Source organism: Amblyomma americanum, chromosome 6 (assembly GCF_052857255.1).
Source record: "Amblyomma americanum isolate KBUSLIRL-KWMA chromosome 6, ASM5285725v1, whole genome shotgun sequence".
Classification (NCBI taxonomy): domain Eukaryota; kingdom Metazoa; phylum Arthropoda; class Arachnida; order Ixodida; family Ixodidae; genus Amblyomma; species Amblyomma americanum.
Window position 1 is genome coordinate 191098828 of NC_135502.1, and position 12163 is coordinate 191110990.

At 54.7% G+C, this 12163-nt stretch overlaps 6 protein-coding genes across 6 annotated transcripts; 5 read left to right on the forward strand and 1 right to left on the reverse strand.

Moving 5' to 3' along the window:
- Positions 1 to 108: 108 nt before the first annotated feature.
- Positions 109 to 543, forward strand: LOC144095096 (histone H2B). Its single transcript, XM_077628895.1, has one exon. It carries the CDS (start codon positions 129 to 131, stop codon positions 501 to 503), a length of 375 nt encoding a protein of 124 aa, XP_077485021.1. The 5' UTR covers positions 109 to 128; the 3' UTR covers positions 504 to 543.
- A 2005-nt stretch (positions 544 to 2548) lies between these two features.
- On the forward strand, positions 2549 to 3228 carry LOC144095097 (histone H4-like). The gene has a single exon (XM_077628896.1). It carries the CDS (start codon positions 2608 to 2610, stop codon positions 2917 to 2919), a length of 312 nt encoding a protein of 103 aa, XP_077485022.1. The 5' UTR covers positions 2549 to 2607; the 3' UTR covers positions 2920 to 3228.
- Positions 3229 to 6825: 3597 nt separating this feature from the next.
- On the forward strand, positions 6826 to 7571 carry LOC144095098 (histone H3). Its single transcript, XM_077628897.1, has one exon. It carries the CDS (start codon positions 6925 to 6927, stop codon positions 7333 to 7335), a length of 411 nt encoding a protein of 136 aa, XP_077485023.1. The 5' UTR covers positions 6826 to 6924; the 3' UTR covers positions 7336 to 7571.
- A 35-nt stretch (positions 7572 to 7606) lies between these two features.
- Positions 7607 to 8774, reverse strand: LOC144095099 (histone H2A-like). Its single transcript, XM_077628898.1, has one exon. It carries the CDS (start codon positions 8637 to 8639, stop codon positions 8265 to 8267), a length of 375 nt encoding a protein of 124 aa, XP_077485024.1. The 5' UTR covers positions 8640 to 8774; the 3' UTR covers positions 7607 to 8264.
- A 148-nt stretch (positions 8775 to 8922) lies between these two features.
- LOC144095101 (histone H2B) lies at positions 8923 to 9632 on the forward strand. The gene has a single exon (XM_077628899.1). It carries the CDS (start codon positions 8923 to 8925, stop codon positions 9295 to 9297), a length of 375 nt encoding a protein of 124 aa, XP_077485025.1. The 3' UTR covers positions 9298 to 9632.
- A 1705-nt stretch (positions 9633 to 11337) lies between these two features.
- Positions 11338 to 12017, forward strand: LOC144095102 (histone H4). The gene has a single exon (XM_077628900.1). It carries the CDS (start codon positions 11397 to 11399, stop codon positions 11706 to 11708), a length of 312 nt encoding a protein of 103 aa, XP_077485026.1. The 5' UTR covers positions 11338 to 11396; the 3' UTR covers positions 11709 to 12017.
- Positions 12018 to 12163: the final 146 nt, after the last annotated feature.

A 12163-nucleotide genomic window follows, 5' to 3' on the forward strand; every position in this document is an offset into this window, starting at 1 on the left:
CCAATCGCGCGGCGGCCTGGCTCCGGTCGCTTGAACACCACGGTGCCAGTATAAAAACGCCGCGCGCCCCTGCGCGCGCGTTCTTTCGACACCGTCCGTCTCCCCGAGCGCAGTCGTAACTGATCGTCATGCCCCCTCAACCGTCGGGAAAGGCCGTGAAGAAGGCCGGAAAGGCGCAGAAGAATGTGCGCGCAACCGACAAGAAGAAGAAGAAGCGCCGCAGGAAGGAGAGCTTCTCCATCTACATCTATAAGGTGCTCAAGCAGGTGCATCCGGACACTGGAGTATCCAGCAAGGCCATGTCCATCATGAACAGCTTCGTGAACGACATCTTCGAGCGCATCGCGGCCGAGTCCTCTCGCCTGGCCCACTACAACAAGCGCTCGACCATCACGAGCCGGGAGATCCAAACTGCGGTGCGTCTCTTGCTGCCTGGCGAGCTGGCCAAGCACGCCGTGTCCGAAGGCACCAAGGCTGTCACCAAGTACACCAGCTCCAAGTAGGCGGCACATCGCGCTCGTCGCCAGTCGTCCCCCCCAACAACCTCAACGGCTCTTTTCAGAGCCAAACCAAAGTGTTTGCATCGTCGAGTCTGCAGGTAGCGGCGCGATGCTCCGGGCCCCTTTCTCTCTCTGTGTTTTGATTGTTTAAGTTGTTTTCTTCATTAGCATGTAGCCTCGAGAAATGGATATCAGGCGGTTGAAATAGCAGCGGTTTTGCTTAGGCAGCATGCAATACAGCCAGATTGTTAAAGAACAATATTTCGAATTAGTTGTAGGAGAACTGTAAAGGAAATATATATGTATGTATGCATGTGAATACTCATCCGCATGAGCACGTAAGAGAGAAGAAAAAAAAAGAAGCTTCTACCTATTATATGCTTGCTTAAGTGTGACGGCAGGAGGTAATTTATTGCGGAATTCCCCCGGTTTGGGTTTGTGTGGATATTTGGCCTTAAGAAGAGGTTATCGTTTCGTGGCCGCAACACGTGCCTGCGGACGTCGGGGAGGCCACTGTGTTCCCTCAGTCTGTTCTTAGGAAATTCGAAAGGAAAACAGTTTGCCACCCGTGGCGTGCCCCATCTGGCCAGCGGTATTCGAAGGGAGGGAGGAAGTACTTACGTACAGCTGTAAGGGTTACATACACCAATGTGCAGGACGTAGAACTGGGCAGTACAGTGCGGCGGACGTAGCTGTAGCAAATCAGTCCGCAGAGAAGCCACGCTTCACACTGGCCACCGGGCGAGCGCGCACTCGCAGAATATGAAGCGCTACAAGCACAATTTGCTGTGTCGTTAGTAATGTGCGTGTCCCCCAGCGCGTGCGGCGCGCCCGCGTTTTTGTTTTCTTTTTTTTTTTCCCCGGTAAGAACGGCGAAAAATTCCGACGCTGGCAGCTGTTTGGTACCTTCTTTGGCTTCTTGCGGCCGATGCTGTCGTGCCAGATAGAGCAAGTAAGTCCTCGAACACGAGCAGATTATCGTATCGCGCGTGTGCACAATAGCCTGGCAATGGTCGGAAAACTGAAAGCGACGCTCGCACAGCTCGGGTTCGATCCAGCGAGCCGAAAGTGGGAAGAGAGGTGGTGAGACATTTGTTCTATGTGGCTGGAAAATTTTAAAGCTGTGCATTGGTTACTTTTTGAGATAAACGTATTTCTATGTAGTCCGCAAGAGAAACTGGTCGTTTCTCGGCATCCTGGCGACCGGGAGAGGAGGGGGAGCGAGGTACGTGCGCCGCGAACGGCCGTAGTCGCCCTCTCAAGGGCCCGCTCCGATGTGGTCACGGACACGGTGAAGTGTGTGCGGGAAGTTGGGGACACACACACACGATAAGTGAGTGCTTAATTTCCCCTTAGCAATGCACGTTTTGAGAACGGGCAGGTTTTGAGGACAAAAAAAAAAAAACCGCTTCTGCAGCTTCACAAGTCGCGAAACCCGCTAATTGTTGGTAGCGCCAGCAATGACGGTGTCCTTGGTGTGTCTTTAAGGGGCGCGCGATTTAACGGTGTAAACTCTCCCCTGCCAGTGGGGGGGGGGGCAGCAAACAGAAACCACGCGCACCTGTTTGCTTGCAACGCAGGCACGCACGAAAAAAAAAAAGACTGACAGCAGCAACGACTAGGCATCAAGTATTTTTTTTTTTTTCCATGCAAACGGAGCAGGCATGACCAAATATCGGTTATACAGCCACTATTGCGAAGTATAGGAGGTGCGCTTCGTTTTCCATTGTTTGCTATTTCCGTTTTTTTTTCTTGCGCGGTGGGGGGTCGCGTGATGCAGAATGGGGCAGTCTTCGCGTTGCTTGGTTGTTTACGTGTGCGCCTTGATGCGGTCGTTTTGGCTACCTTGCTGGCGGCGCGGCAGCCCTCCGAGAGGGCTCAGTAGTGCTAGCGAGCCGGCGCTTGCGGAGGCGGACTCTCATTGGTCGAGGCGCCGCAGCGAATGGCGGCTTCGCGCTGCCAGCACCACAGGCCGCCGAGCGCCACGAGGCCAACATAAGTTGGGGCCAGTATCCCCCTCCCCAGAATATCCCATAGTACCAACCACCACCACCACCACCATTCCCCGTTCTCGCCTCGGAGTGTACACTTCGTCGTCGGCACCATCATGTCTGGTCGCGGAAAAGGTGGCAAGGGACTCGGCAAGGGAGGCGCGAAGCGCCATCGCAAGGTATTGCGAGACAACATCCAGGGCATCACCAAGCCCGCCATCCGTCGTCTGGCGCGCCGAGGCGGTGTCAAGCGCATCTCGGGCCTGATCTACGAGGAGACCCGCGGCGTGTTGAAAGTGTTCCTCGAGAATGTGATCCGGGACGCCGTCACGTACACGGAGCACGCTAACCGCAAGACTGTCACCGCCATGGATGTGGTCTACGCGCTGAAGCGTCAGGGCCGCACTCTGTACGGCTTCGGAGGCTAGTCCGTCCACCGTGTGCCGTCTGGACTTCGGCGTCGTGCAAGCACCCTTCTCGCGAAAAACAGCCCTCTTTAGGGCTACCCAACTGCTGCATGGGCAGCCGCTGGTCATGCGAACCAGAGCTCCGGTTCTCGTGTGTCCCTCTCTCCCCTTTGTTTTGCTACCGTTTTCTGCATCCGTTTTTCCTTTCCTTGCGGCCTGCCACAGCGAGCGGATCACGACCGAACGGCAACCAGGAGTGGTCTCAGGTAAGCAGTTCCGTTCTTGACTCTGTGCAGTAGCGCGTGCAGTCAGTACTGTGAGTGTCGTCCGAGGGAGCATGCTCGCTGTTTGCCTAGTCAGTCACTGTCAAACGCAGTGGACGGAGTAAAACAAAGTGTGTGCTCGAATTTGCAAAGTCTTTCTGCATTGACCGTCTGGGATTCAAGTGAGGCGGTGTTCGAGAGGTGACCGTTCCAGAAGAGCACAGTTTTTTTTTTTTCGCTTTAAATGCGGGGCCTCATGGAATTCGGGGTCAGGTATGCTCGACTTTGTGCCGTAGTGCGTGCAACAACAAGTAGGGTATGCGAAATGCAGAGCTTCGCAGTTGCGCATCACTCGTGTCCGCCTGCGAAATGATCACAGCTCGTTTGAATGTCGCGGAAAGAGCGACTGATAATGTTGGCTACCGCTTAAAAAAAGGGGGGGGGGGGGAAATGCAAACAGAACGATTCGCCGAAGTCTGGTTAAGAGCGGAGATGCGAAGGTCCCTCTTTATTTTTTGGCCCATCGTGTTCTGCGTTGAAATTTTTTTGTGAAATGAAGGGCATTATAAAGTAGCCAATTACAGTTCCTACTCCCAACGTGACAGCGGCGGCGAGTTTTTTTGTTTTTTTCTTCTCCCGCACCAAGTTTACCCAACTCATCGGCGCAGAGCTGCGTTCCGAATCGAAATATTCAAGGCGGTGTAATGATTGCACTGCATTGCGTTTGGTCCAAAACCGTTACAGTTTTTCTCTATCGTAAATGTGGGGCGCTTTCTTGCCTGCAGGACATGTGGCCAGGTAATGCTATCACATTATTGAGCCCAAGTGTGCCATAAGGCTGTGCTAGTCAGCTTTACATGTCTGTGGCAGAAACACTGTTGGCGAATTTCAGCAGCCGTGCGCGCGTCAAAGAAAAAAAATTGGACGACTTGCAGCCATTCCTTGTATGCAGAGCGCCTCTCATAATCTGAAACCTGGAGGTAAACACACCTGGCCGAGAGACGTGCGAAATGGAGCATCGTGTTTCGTTTCCTGAATAGGCCTTTGTTCGTCAAATTGGGCTTCCAGAGTGTAACTCCAGATAAAAAACACAGGAATGAACGGGACGGACAAATTGCAAACCATTGCAGCACGCGAACAGCCCCTGCCTCAAGTGAAAAGGGGGAAAAGAAGCACACAGCTTGGTTGTCTGCATTCCAAGTGACTCAATGATTGGTTCTGTAGCGTGTTCCGCTGACCTGGAACAACATTGTAATGCTGGGGGGACTTAACTTTTTGTACACGACGGTGCGGACGTTCTCGTCACAGTCGACTTTAAGGAACCTGCAGGGTGGGATGAGCCGCCGAATGCCTCTTTAGTCTTGAGTCATTTTTTTTTCTCCCCAGTTATGAGTACAATTAGATGATTTACCATCCCACTGGTGCACCGCTACAGACAGTTGTCCAAATTCATAGGAAGCGTTATTGCCTCCGACTGCCCAGTCGCTGTCCAATTTGTGTTTGCGACGATCACTTGCAGTGAATTATTATTATGAGACCACATTGTTGGAGCAGGTTCAATTCGTGAGTTTTTGACAGGCAGTACAGACACCGAAACGTACCTGTGAATAATAGCGTGCAAAAGCACTTCTCCCATGGAAACTGGAATATGCAGGATCTGTGTGGGAGCCTCATTGCAAAGAAAGGATGTAATGGAATAATACAAACGAGAGGACCCACCTTCCCTACTAACGCCTGAGAATGGAGTGCGCACACAAGAGCACAGGTGTAAAGTCAGTCGTCTCCAGTAAAGAGGAAAATTGGACTTGAACCTTTCCCTTAGGCCAATATTTTGTGCCACAGAACCCGACATGAATAGCTTTCTTTCTCTGCTTGCTGTAAAGGAGTCGTCTGAAAAGTTTCTAACGACTATGCAAAAAATCTAACTCTCTCAGGGTGAAAAAGCGCCGCGGGAAAAATCCACGTATTCATCATTTACCCGAGTCGGTTTTTGCTTCGCGCGGCAGCAGCAGTCGACTGCGCGACGCGGACTCTGCTGTCTCGGAGGCGGGTATACTTGCGCAGGCGACACGAAGGGGGCGCCGCAGCCCCGCGCTGCGCCGACTGTGTTGCGTTGGCAGGGAGGGAGGAGCAGCTCAGCTCCGGGCCTCAAGTATTCCGTTGCGTGGCAAGCGTTGGGCGCTTTAATGGGGGCTCGCACCCAGGCCGGTAGACGTCCTGCGCGAATTTTTGTTATTATTTTTGGTTTGCAAGCTAGAAGCGTCGGAACTGTGCCCGCAAATTTCGTTGCGGTGCGGCCGTAGCAGAGCGCTATTCTACGCGGGCCCCTACAGATATGCACATCCTGGCCTATGCTATGCAAGGAAAACGACAGGGCAGTGGATATAAAGCACTTTTCTTTCTATTTTTTTCAATTGGCCGCAGTCAGTTGATCTAACCCAGGCATGCACTTCCGTTTGTTTCTAAGGTGACCGCAGGAAGTACACCTCAATTACGGAGAGATGGGATGCATTCTTTACGCGCGCTGCTCTTGCTCACTAACCTTGCCTGCCTAGTACTCGAAGCATATTGTCCCGCAGATGCAGGAGAGCTTTTAGGCATTTATGCGCGGCTTCCGTGCACTGCACTGTGCCCAGTTCTTTCTGTGCAGTAAATAGTAAATTGGTTCATCTCTTGCGGTGGTTTGCGAGCTTGGCGCCCGGGGAGTTTTTTTTTTTTTTCGCAATCCCGTTGCTCTTTGTCTCCAAGACAAGAAAGCCTCTAACTGATAGCGTTGTGCGCATACCTATCCAGCGAAGCGCATGAACTTCGCAGGCGGCTGTGAGAAGTAGTGGGTCTTCGTTTTGCTCCGCACTTTTGTCTTCTCCGCTGGCGTTGAACCTTCTATGATTGCTTTCCAGTAATGCGGCCTAACTCGGCCAACAATCGCCGCTTTTTTTTTACACGCGCGACAGTCTGTTCTACACCAGTAACGGCACGTGCTTTTCAGGCATGCGGCGGCGACACACTGTAAGGTATCCACATCCAAGCTTGGGAAAGCAGCCACAGTGCCTGGGCAGGGAGAAAAAGTGCCTTTTATAAAATTGCACGCCACCACTTTAATCTTTACACTCGCCTCTCACATTCATTCGCTCATGCCGACCGCAGTGCACTTAACAATTTTGGTTGCTGCCTCCTTCCTTTGCCTATTGAAATGAGCCAACAAACAGCGAAAATAATTACTTTCTCCTCCTCAACTAAAGTTCAGTTCTATACTCAGAATGTCTCCCGGAGCATTCATTGCTTGCTGTCGCGCTAGTAGCTTCGCCTTTCTTTTCGAAAGACTCATTGCCCGGTATGTCCAAGAAGACAAGCTCGTTGCAGTGCGCTAACGCCACACGGAACGACCCGCAACCGCGTCGACACCCTGGTGTGGTGGCAAAGTCGACGCTGCCGCGTACGCCCGGCTCCTGCCAGAGGGCTGCTTTTGCTGTGCGGGCAAACCTAAAGGATAGGCGCACCGTAATCTTGCGCTAGACCACGGTTCCACACCCACTTGTCTCACCTTTGCCAGGCGCGAAACCAACGCGCGCTCGAAAAGTAGTATTTCCAGCATTCTGGCGGCCGCCGCAGAACGGAGGGAAGCTATCGGTCCGTCAGCGGGGACCAATCGGGTCGGAGAGAGGGCGCGAGGGAGCAGCGCCGCCGCGCGGCGCGGAACACAGTCTCTCGCCGCCCGTCTCCGAAGGCAGTCCGTCCGTTACCAGCGTCCGCGTCCGGCACCATGGCTCGCACGAAGCAAACCGCGCGCAAGAGCACCGGTGGCAAGGCCCCCCGCAAGCAGCTGGCCACAAAGGCTGCTCGTAAGAGTGCGCCAGCTACCGGAGGCGTGAAGAAGCCTCACAGATATAGGCCTGGCACCGTGGCACTTCGTGAAATTCGCCGATACCAAAAATCGACCGAACTTCTCATCCGCAAGCTGCCCTTCCAGCGCCTGGTGAGAGAAATCGCTCAGGACTTCAAGACCGACCTGCGCTTCCAGAGCTCGGCCGTCATGGCACTTCAGGAGGCCAGCGAGGCATACCTGGTCGGTCTCTTCGAGGACACCAACCTGTGCGCGATCCACGCCAAGCGCGTCACCATCATGCCGAAGGATATCCAGCTGGCGAGGCGCATCCGCGGCGAGCGCGCCTAGAGCGCAGTGGCGCCCGGCACTTGGCGCCGCCGCCGCCGCCGCAGCAACGCATCACAACGGTCCTTCTCAGGACCACCCAAATGTTTGCTTTGGCCACGGGCGCACGAAACCGAGCTCCGAACCCGGCCGGTCCCTCTCTCTCGAACACTGCGTTTCGCAGCTGCTGGAAAACGAGGTGAGTTGTTGAAAGCCATGGCCCTGGCGTCTTCCGCGGGCTCGCGCTTGTAAATAACATCATTGCACAAGTCACGCGCGCGCGCCCAGTTTTGTGGGGGTAAATGCGGCGCTGGGCGCGCAAGTGAATGCAGCACGCGCCGCCTACATTAGGTGCACCTTGATACGCCGCGTACGTATTTATTGCTGTGTGAATAGTTTCTGTCGATATTACCGTCCGCTCACCTATTTTATTTCGTGTCTGCATTCTGCCTGCTGTGGCTTATTTCCGCTGTCCCAGTTCACGTCCTTCGGTATCTATGGCAGATGCCCGCGGTGGCGAAAAAAAAAAAAAATCCCGTCCCTTGTTCTCTATTACTGTCTCAGTAAAGCCACTTCGTCATTCTCTCTAGCGCTGCTATGTGAAACCCCTGCTAGGGAACTGCCAAAAAAAAAAAACAATGCGCTGGTCATGCCCCTTATTAACGCTCTACTGGCCTCCTGCTAGCGACTGGGCCAGGAAAAGGAAAGGAAGAAGGGGCCGATAAAACTAAATAAAAGCCAACCTGTGTGCGGCGCGCAGTGAGGCAAACACTTTGAAAAAACAGCCAGCGTGAGAGGGACGCAGCGGTCCAGAGCAAATAAAAAAAACAAAACCCAAAGGTATCACACAGCGAGGCCCCGCCGTGGCAGGCAGTTGGTTGGTCCTGATAAGGACCGTTAGTTGGGCGCTGCTGATGCGGCGGGCGCGCCTCCACAGACGTGCGGTAGACCGCTCACGCCTTCTTCTCGGTCTTCTTGGGGAGCAACACGGCCTGGATGTTGGGCAAGACGCCGCCCTGGGCGATGGTAACTCCCGAGAGCAGCTTGTTCAGCTCCTCGTCGTTTCGGATGGCCAGCTGCAGGTGGCGCGGAATGATTCTGGTCTTCTTGTTGTCCCGAGCAGCGTTGCCCGCCAGCTCGAGCACCTCGGCGGCCAGGTATTCGAGGACGGCGGCCAGGTAAACGGGGGCGCCCGCTCCGACGCGCTCCGCGTAGTTGCCCTTACGCAAGAGACGGTGAATTCGACCCACGGGGAACTGCAGTCCCGCGCGGCTCGAGCGGGTCTTGCTCTTGCCCTTGGCCTTGCCTCCTTTTCCGCGACCTGACATGGTGACTTCTGTTGTACGCTCGAGAAAGAACGGGGAACGCCGCGTGCGAGAACAGACAGGAACGGGCTGCTGCTTGATACTACGAACCTCGAGAGCGCGCCGCGATACCGCGACGGGAGCGCTGGAGGGAGGGTGAGGAGGCCGCGACGCGTCGACCAATCGCGCGGCGGCCTGGCTCCGGTCGCTTGAACACCACGGTGCCAGTATAAAAACGCCGCGCGCCCCTGCGCGCGCGTTCTTTCGACACCGTCCGTCTCCCCGAGCGCAGTCGTAACTGATCGTCATGCCCCCTCAGCCGTCGGGAAAGGCCGTGAAGAAGGCCGGAAAGGCGCAGAAGAATGTGCGCGCAACCGACAAGAAGAAGAAGAAGCGCCGCAGGAAGGAGAGCTTCTCCATCTACATCTATAAGGTGCTCAAGCAGGTGCATCCGGACACTGGAGTATCCAGCAAGGCCATGTCCATCATGAACAGCTTCGTGAACGACATCTTCGAGCGCATCGCGGCCGAGTCCTCTCGCCTGGCCCACTACAACAAGCGCTCGACCATCACGAGCCGGGAGATCCAAACTGCGGTGCGTCTCTTGCTGCCTGGCGAGCTGGCCAAGCACGCCGTGTCCGAAGGCACCAAGGCTGTCACCAAGTACACCAGCTCCAAGTAGGCGGCACATCGCGCTCGTCGCCAGTCGTCCCCCCCAACAACCTCAACGGCTCTTTTCAGAGCCAACCAAAGTGTTTGCATCGTCGAGTCTGCAGGTAGCGGCGCGATGCTCCGGGCCCCTTTCTCTCTCTGTGTTTTGATTGTTTAAGTTGTTTTCTTCATTAGCATGTAGCCTCGAGAAATGGATATCAGGCGGTTGAAATAGCAGCGGTTTTGCTTAGGCAGCATGCAATACAGCCAGATTGTTAAAGAACAATATTTCGAATTAGTTGTAGGAGAACTGTAAAGGAAATATATATGTATGTATGCATGTGAATACTCATCCGCATGAGCACGTAAGAGAGAAGAAAAAAAAAAGAAGCTTCTACCTATTATATGCTTGCTTAAGTGTGACGGCAGGAGGTAATTGATTGCGGAATTCCCCCGGTTTGGGTTTGTGTGGATATTTGGCCTTAAGAAGAGGTTATCGTTTCGTGGCCGCAACACGTGCCTGCGGACGTCGGGGAGGCCACTGTGTTCCCTCAGTCTGTTCTTAGGAAATTCGAAAGGAAAACAGTTTGCCACCCGTGGCGTGCCCCATCTGGCCAGCGGTATTCGAAGGGAGGGAGGAAGTACTTGCGTACAGCTGTAAGGGTTACATACACCAATGTGCAGGACGTAGAACTGGGCAGTACAGTGCGGCGGACGTAGGTGTAGCAAATCAGTCCGCAGAGAAGCCACGCTTCACACTGGCCACCGGGCGAGCGCGCACTCGCAGAATATGAAGCGCTACAAGCACAATTTGCTGTGTCGTTAGTAATGTGCGTGTCCCCCAGCGCGTGCGGCGCGCCCGCGTTTTTGTTTTCTTTTTTTTTTCCCGGTAAGAACGGCGAAAAATTCCGATGCTGGCAGCTGTTTGGTACCTTCTTTGGCGTCTTGCGGCCGATGCTGTCGTGCCAGATAGAGCAAGTAAGTCCTCGAACACGAGCAGAGTATCGTATCGCGCGTGTGCACAACAGCCTGGCAATGGTCGGAAAACTGAAAGCGACGCTCGCACAGCTCGGGTTCGATCCAGCGAGCCGAAAGTGGGAAGAGAGGTGGTGAGACATTTGTTCTACGTGGCTGGAAAATTTTAAAGCTGTGCATTGCTTACTTTTTGAGATAAACGGATTTCTATGTAGTCCGCAAGAGAAACTGGTCGTTTCTCGGCATCCTGGCGACCGGGAGAGGAGGGGGAGCGAGGTACGTGCGCCGCGAACGGCCGTAGTCGCCCTCTCAAGGGCCCGCTCCGATGTGGTCACGGACACGGTGAAGTGTGTGCGGGAAGTTGGGGACACACACACACGATAAGTGAGTGCTTAATTTCCCCTTAGCAATGCACGTTTTGAGAACGGGCAGGTTTTGAGGACAAAAAAAAAAACCGCTTCTGCAGCTTCACAAGTCGCGAAACCCGCTAATTGTTGGTAGCGCCAGCAATGACGGTGTCCTTGGTGTGTCTTTAAGGGGCGCGCGATTTAACGGTGTAAACTCTCCCCTGCCAGTGGGGGGGGGGGGCAGCAAACAGAAACCACGCGCACCTGTTTGCTTGCAACGCAGGCACGCACGAAAAAAAAAAGACTGACAGCAGCAACGACTAGGCATCAAGTATTTTTTTTTTCCATGCAAACGGAGCAGGCATGACCAAATATCGGTTATACAGCCACTATTGCGAAGTATAGGAGGTGCGCTTCGTTTTCCATTGTTTGCTATTTCCGTTTTTTTTTTTCTTGCGCGGTGGGGGGTCGCGTGATGCAGAATGGGGCAGTCTTCGCGTTGCTTGGTTGTTTACGTGTGCGCCTTGATGCGGTCGTTTTGGCTACCTTGCTGGCGGCGCGGCAGCCCTCCGAGAGGGCTCAGTAGTGCTAGCGAGCCGGCGCTTGCGGAGGCGGACTCTCATTGGTCGAGGCGCCGCAGCGAATGGCGGCTTCGCGCTGCCAGCACCACAGGCCGCCGAGCGCCACGAGGCCAACATAAGTTGGGGCCAGTATCCCCCTCCCCAGAATATCCCATAGTACCAACCACCACCACCACCACCATTCCCCGTTCTCGCCTCGGAGTGTACACTTCGTCGTCGGCACCATCATGTCTGGTCGCGGAAAAGGTGGCAAGGGACTCGGCAAGGGAGGCGCGAAGCGCCATCGCAAGGTATTGCGAGACAACATCCAGGGCATCACCAAGCCCGCCATCCGTCGTCTGGCGCGCCGAGGCGGTGTCAAGCGCATCTCGGGCCTGATCTACGAGGAGACCCGCGGCGTGTTGAAAGTGTTCCTCGAGAATGTGATCCGGGACGCCGTCACGTACACGGAGCACGCTAAGCGCAAGACTGTCACCGCCATGGATGTGGTCTACGCGCTGAAGCGTCAGGGCCGCACTCTGTACGGCTTCGGAGGCTAGTCCGTCCACCGTGTGCCGTCTGGACTTCGGCGTCGTGCAAGCACCCTTCTCGCGAAAAACAGCCCTCTTTAGGGCTACCCAACTGCTGCATGGGCAGCCGCTGGTCATGCGAACCAGAGCTCCGGTTCTCGTGTGTCCCTCTCTCCCCTTTGTTTTGCTACCGTTTTCTGCATCCGTTTTTCCTTTCCTTGCGGCCTGCCACAGCGAGCGGATCACGACCGAACGGCAACCAGGAGTGGTCTCAGGTAAGCAGTTCCGTTCTTGACTCTGTGCAGTAGCGCGTGCAGTCAGTACTGTGAGTGTCGTCCGAGGGAGCATGCTCGCTGTTTGCCTAGTCAGTCACTGTCAAACGCAGTGGACGGAGTAAAACAAAGTGTGTGCTCGAATTTGCAAAGTCTTTCTGCATTGACCGTCTGGGATTCAAGTGAGGCGGTGTTCGAGAGGTGACCGTTCCA

Bases quoted from the DNA above. Each gene is read 5' to 3' on its own strand.
- LOC144095099 (XM_077628898.1), bottom strand. From the start codon at position 8,639: ATGTCAGGTCGCGGAAAAGGAGGCAAGGCCAAGGGCAAGAGCAAGACC.
- LOC144095098 (XM_077628897.1), top strand. From the start codon at position 6,925: ATGGCTCGCACGAAGCAAACCGCGCGCAAGAGCACCGGTGGCAAGGCC.
- LOC144095101 (XM_077628899.1), top strand. From the start codon at position 8,923: ATGCCCCCTCAGCCGTCGGGAAAGGCCGTGAAGAAGGCCGGAAAGGCG.
- LOC144095096 (XM_077628895.1), top strand. From the start codon at position 129: ATGCCCCCTCAACCGTCGGGAAAGGCCGTGAAGAAGGCCGGAAAGGCG.
- LOC144095102 (XM_077628900.1), top strand. From the start codon at position 11,397: ATGTCTGGTCGCGGAAAAGGTGGCAAGGGACTCGGCAAGGGAGGCGCG.
- LOC144095097 (XM_077628896.1), top strand. From the start codon at position 2,608: ATGTCTGGTCGCGGAAAAGGTGGCAAGGGACTCGGCAAGGGAGGCGCG.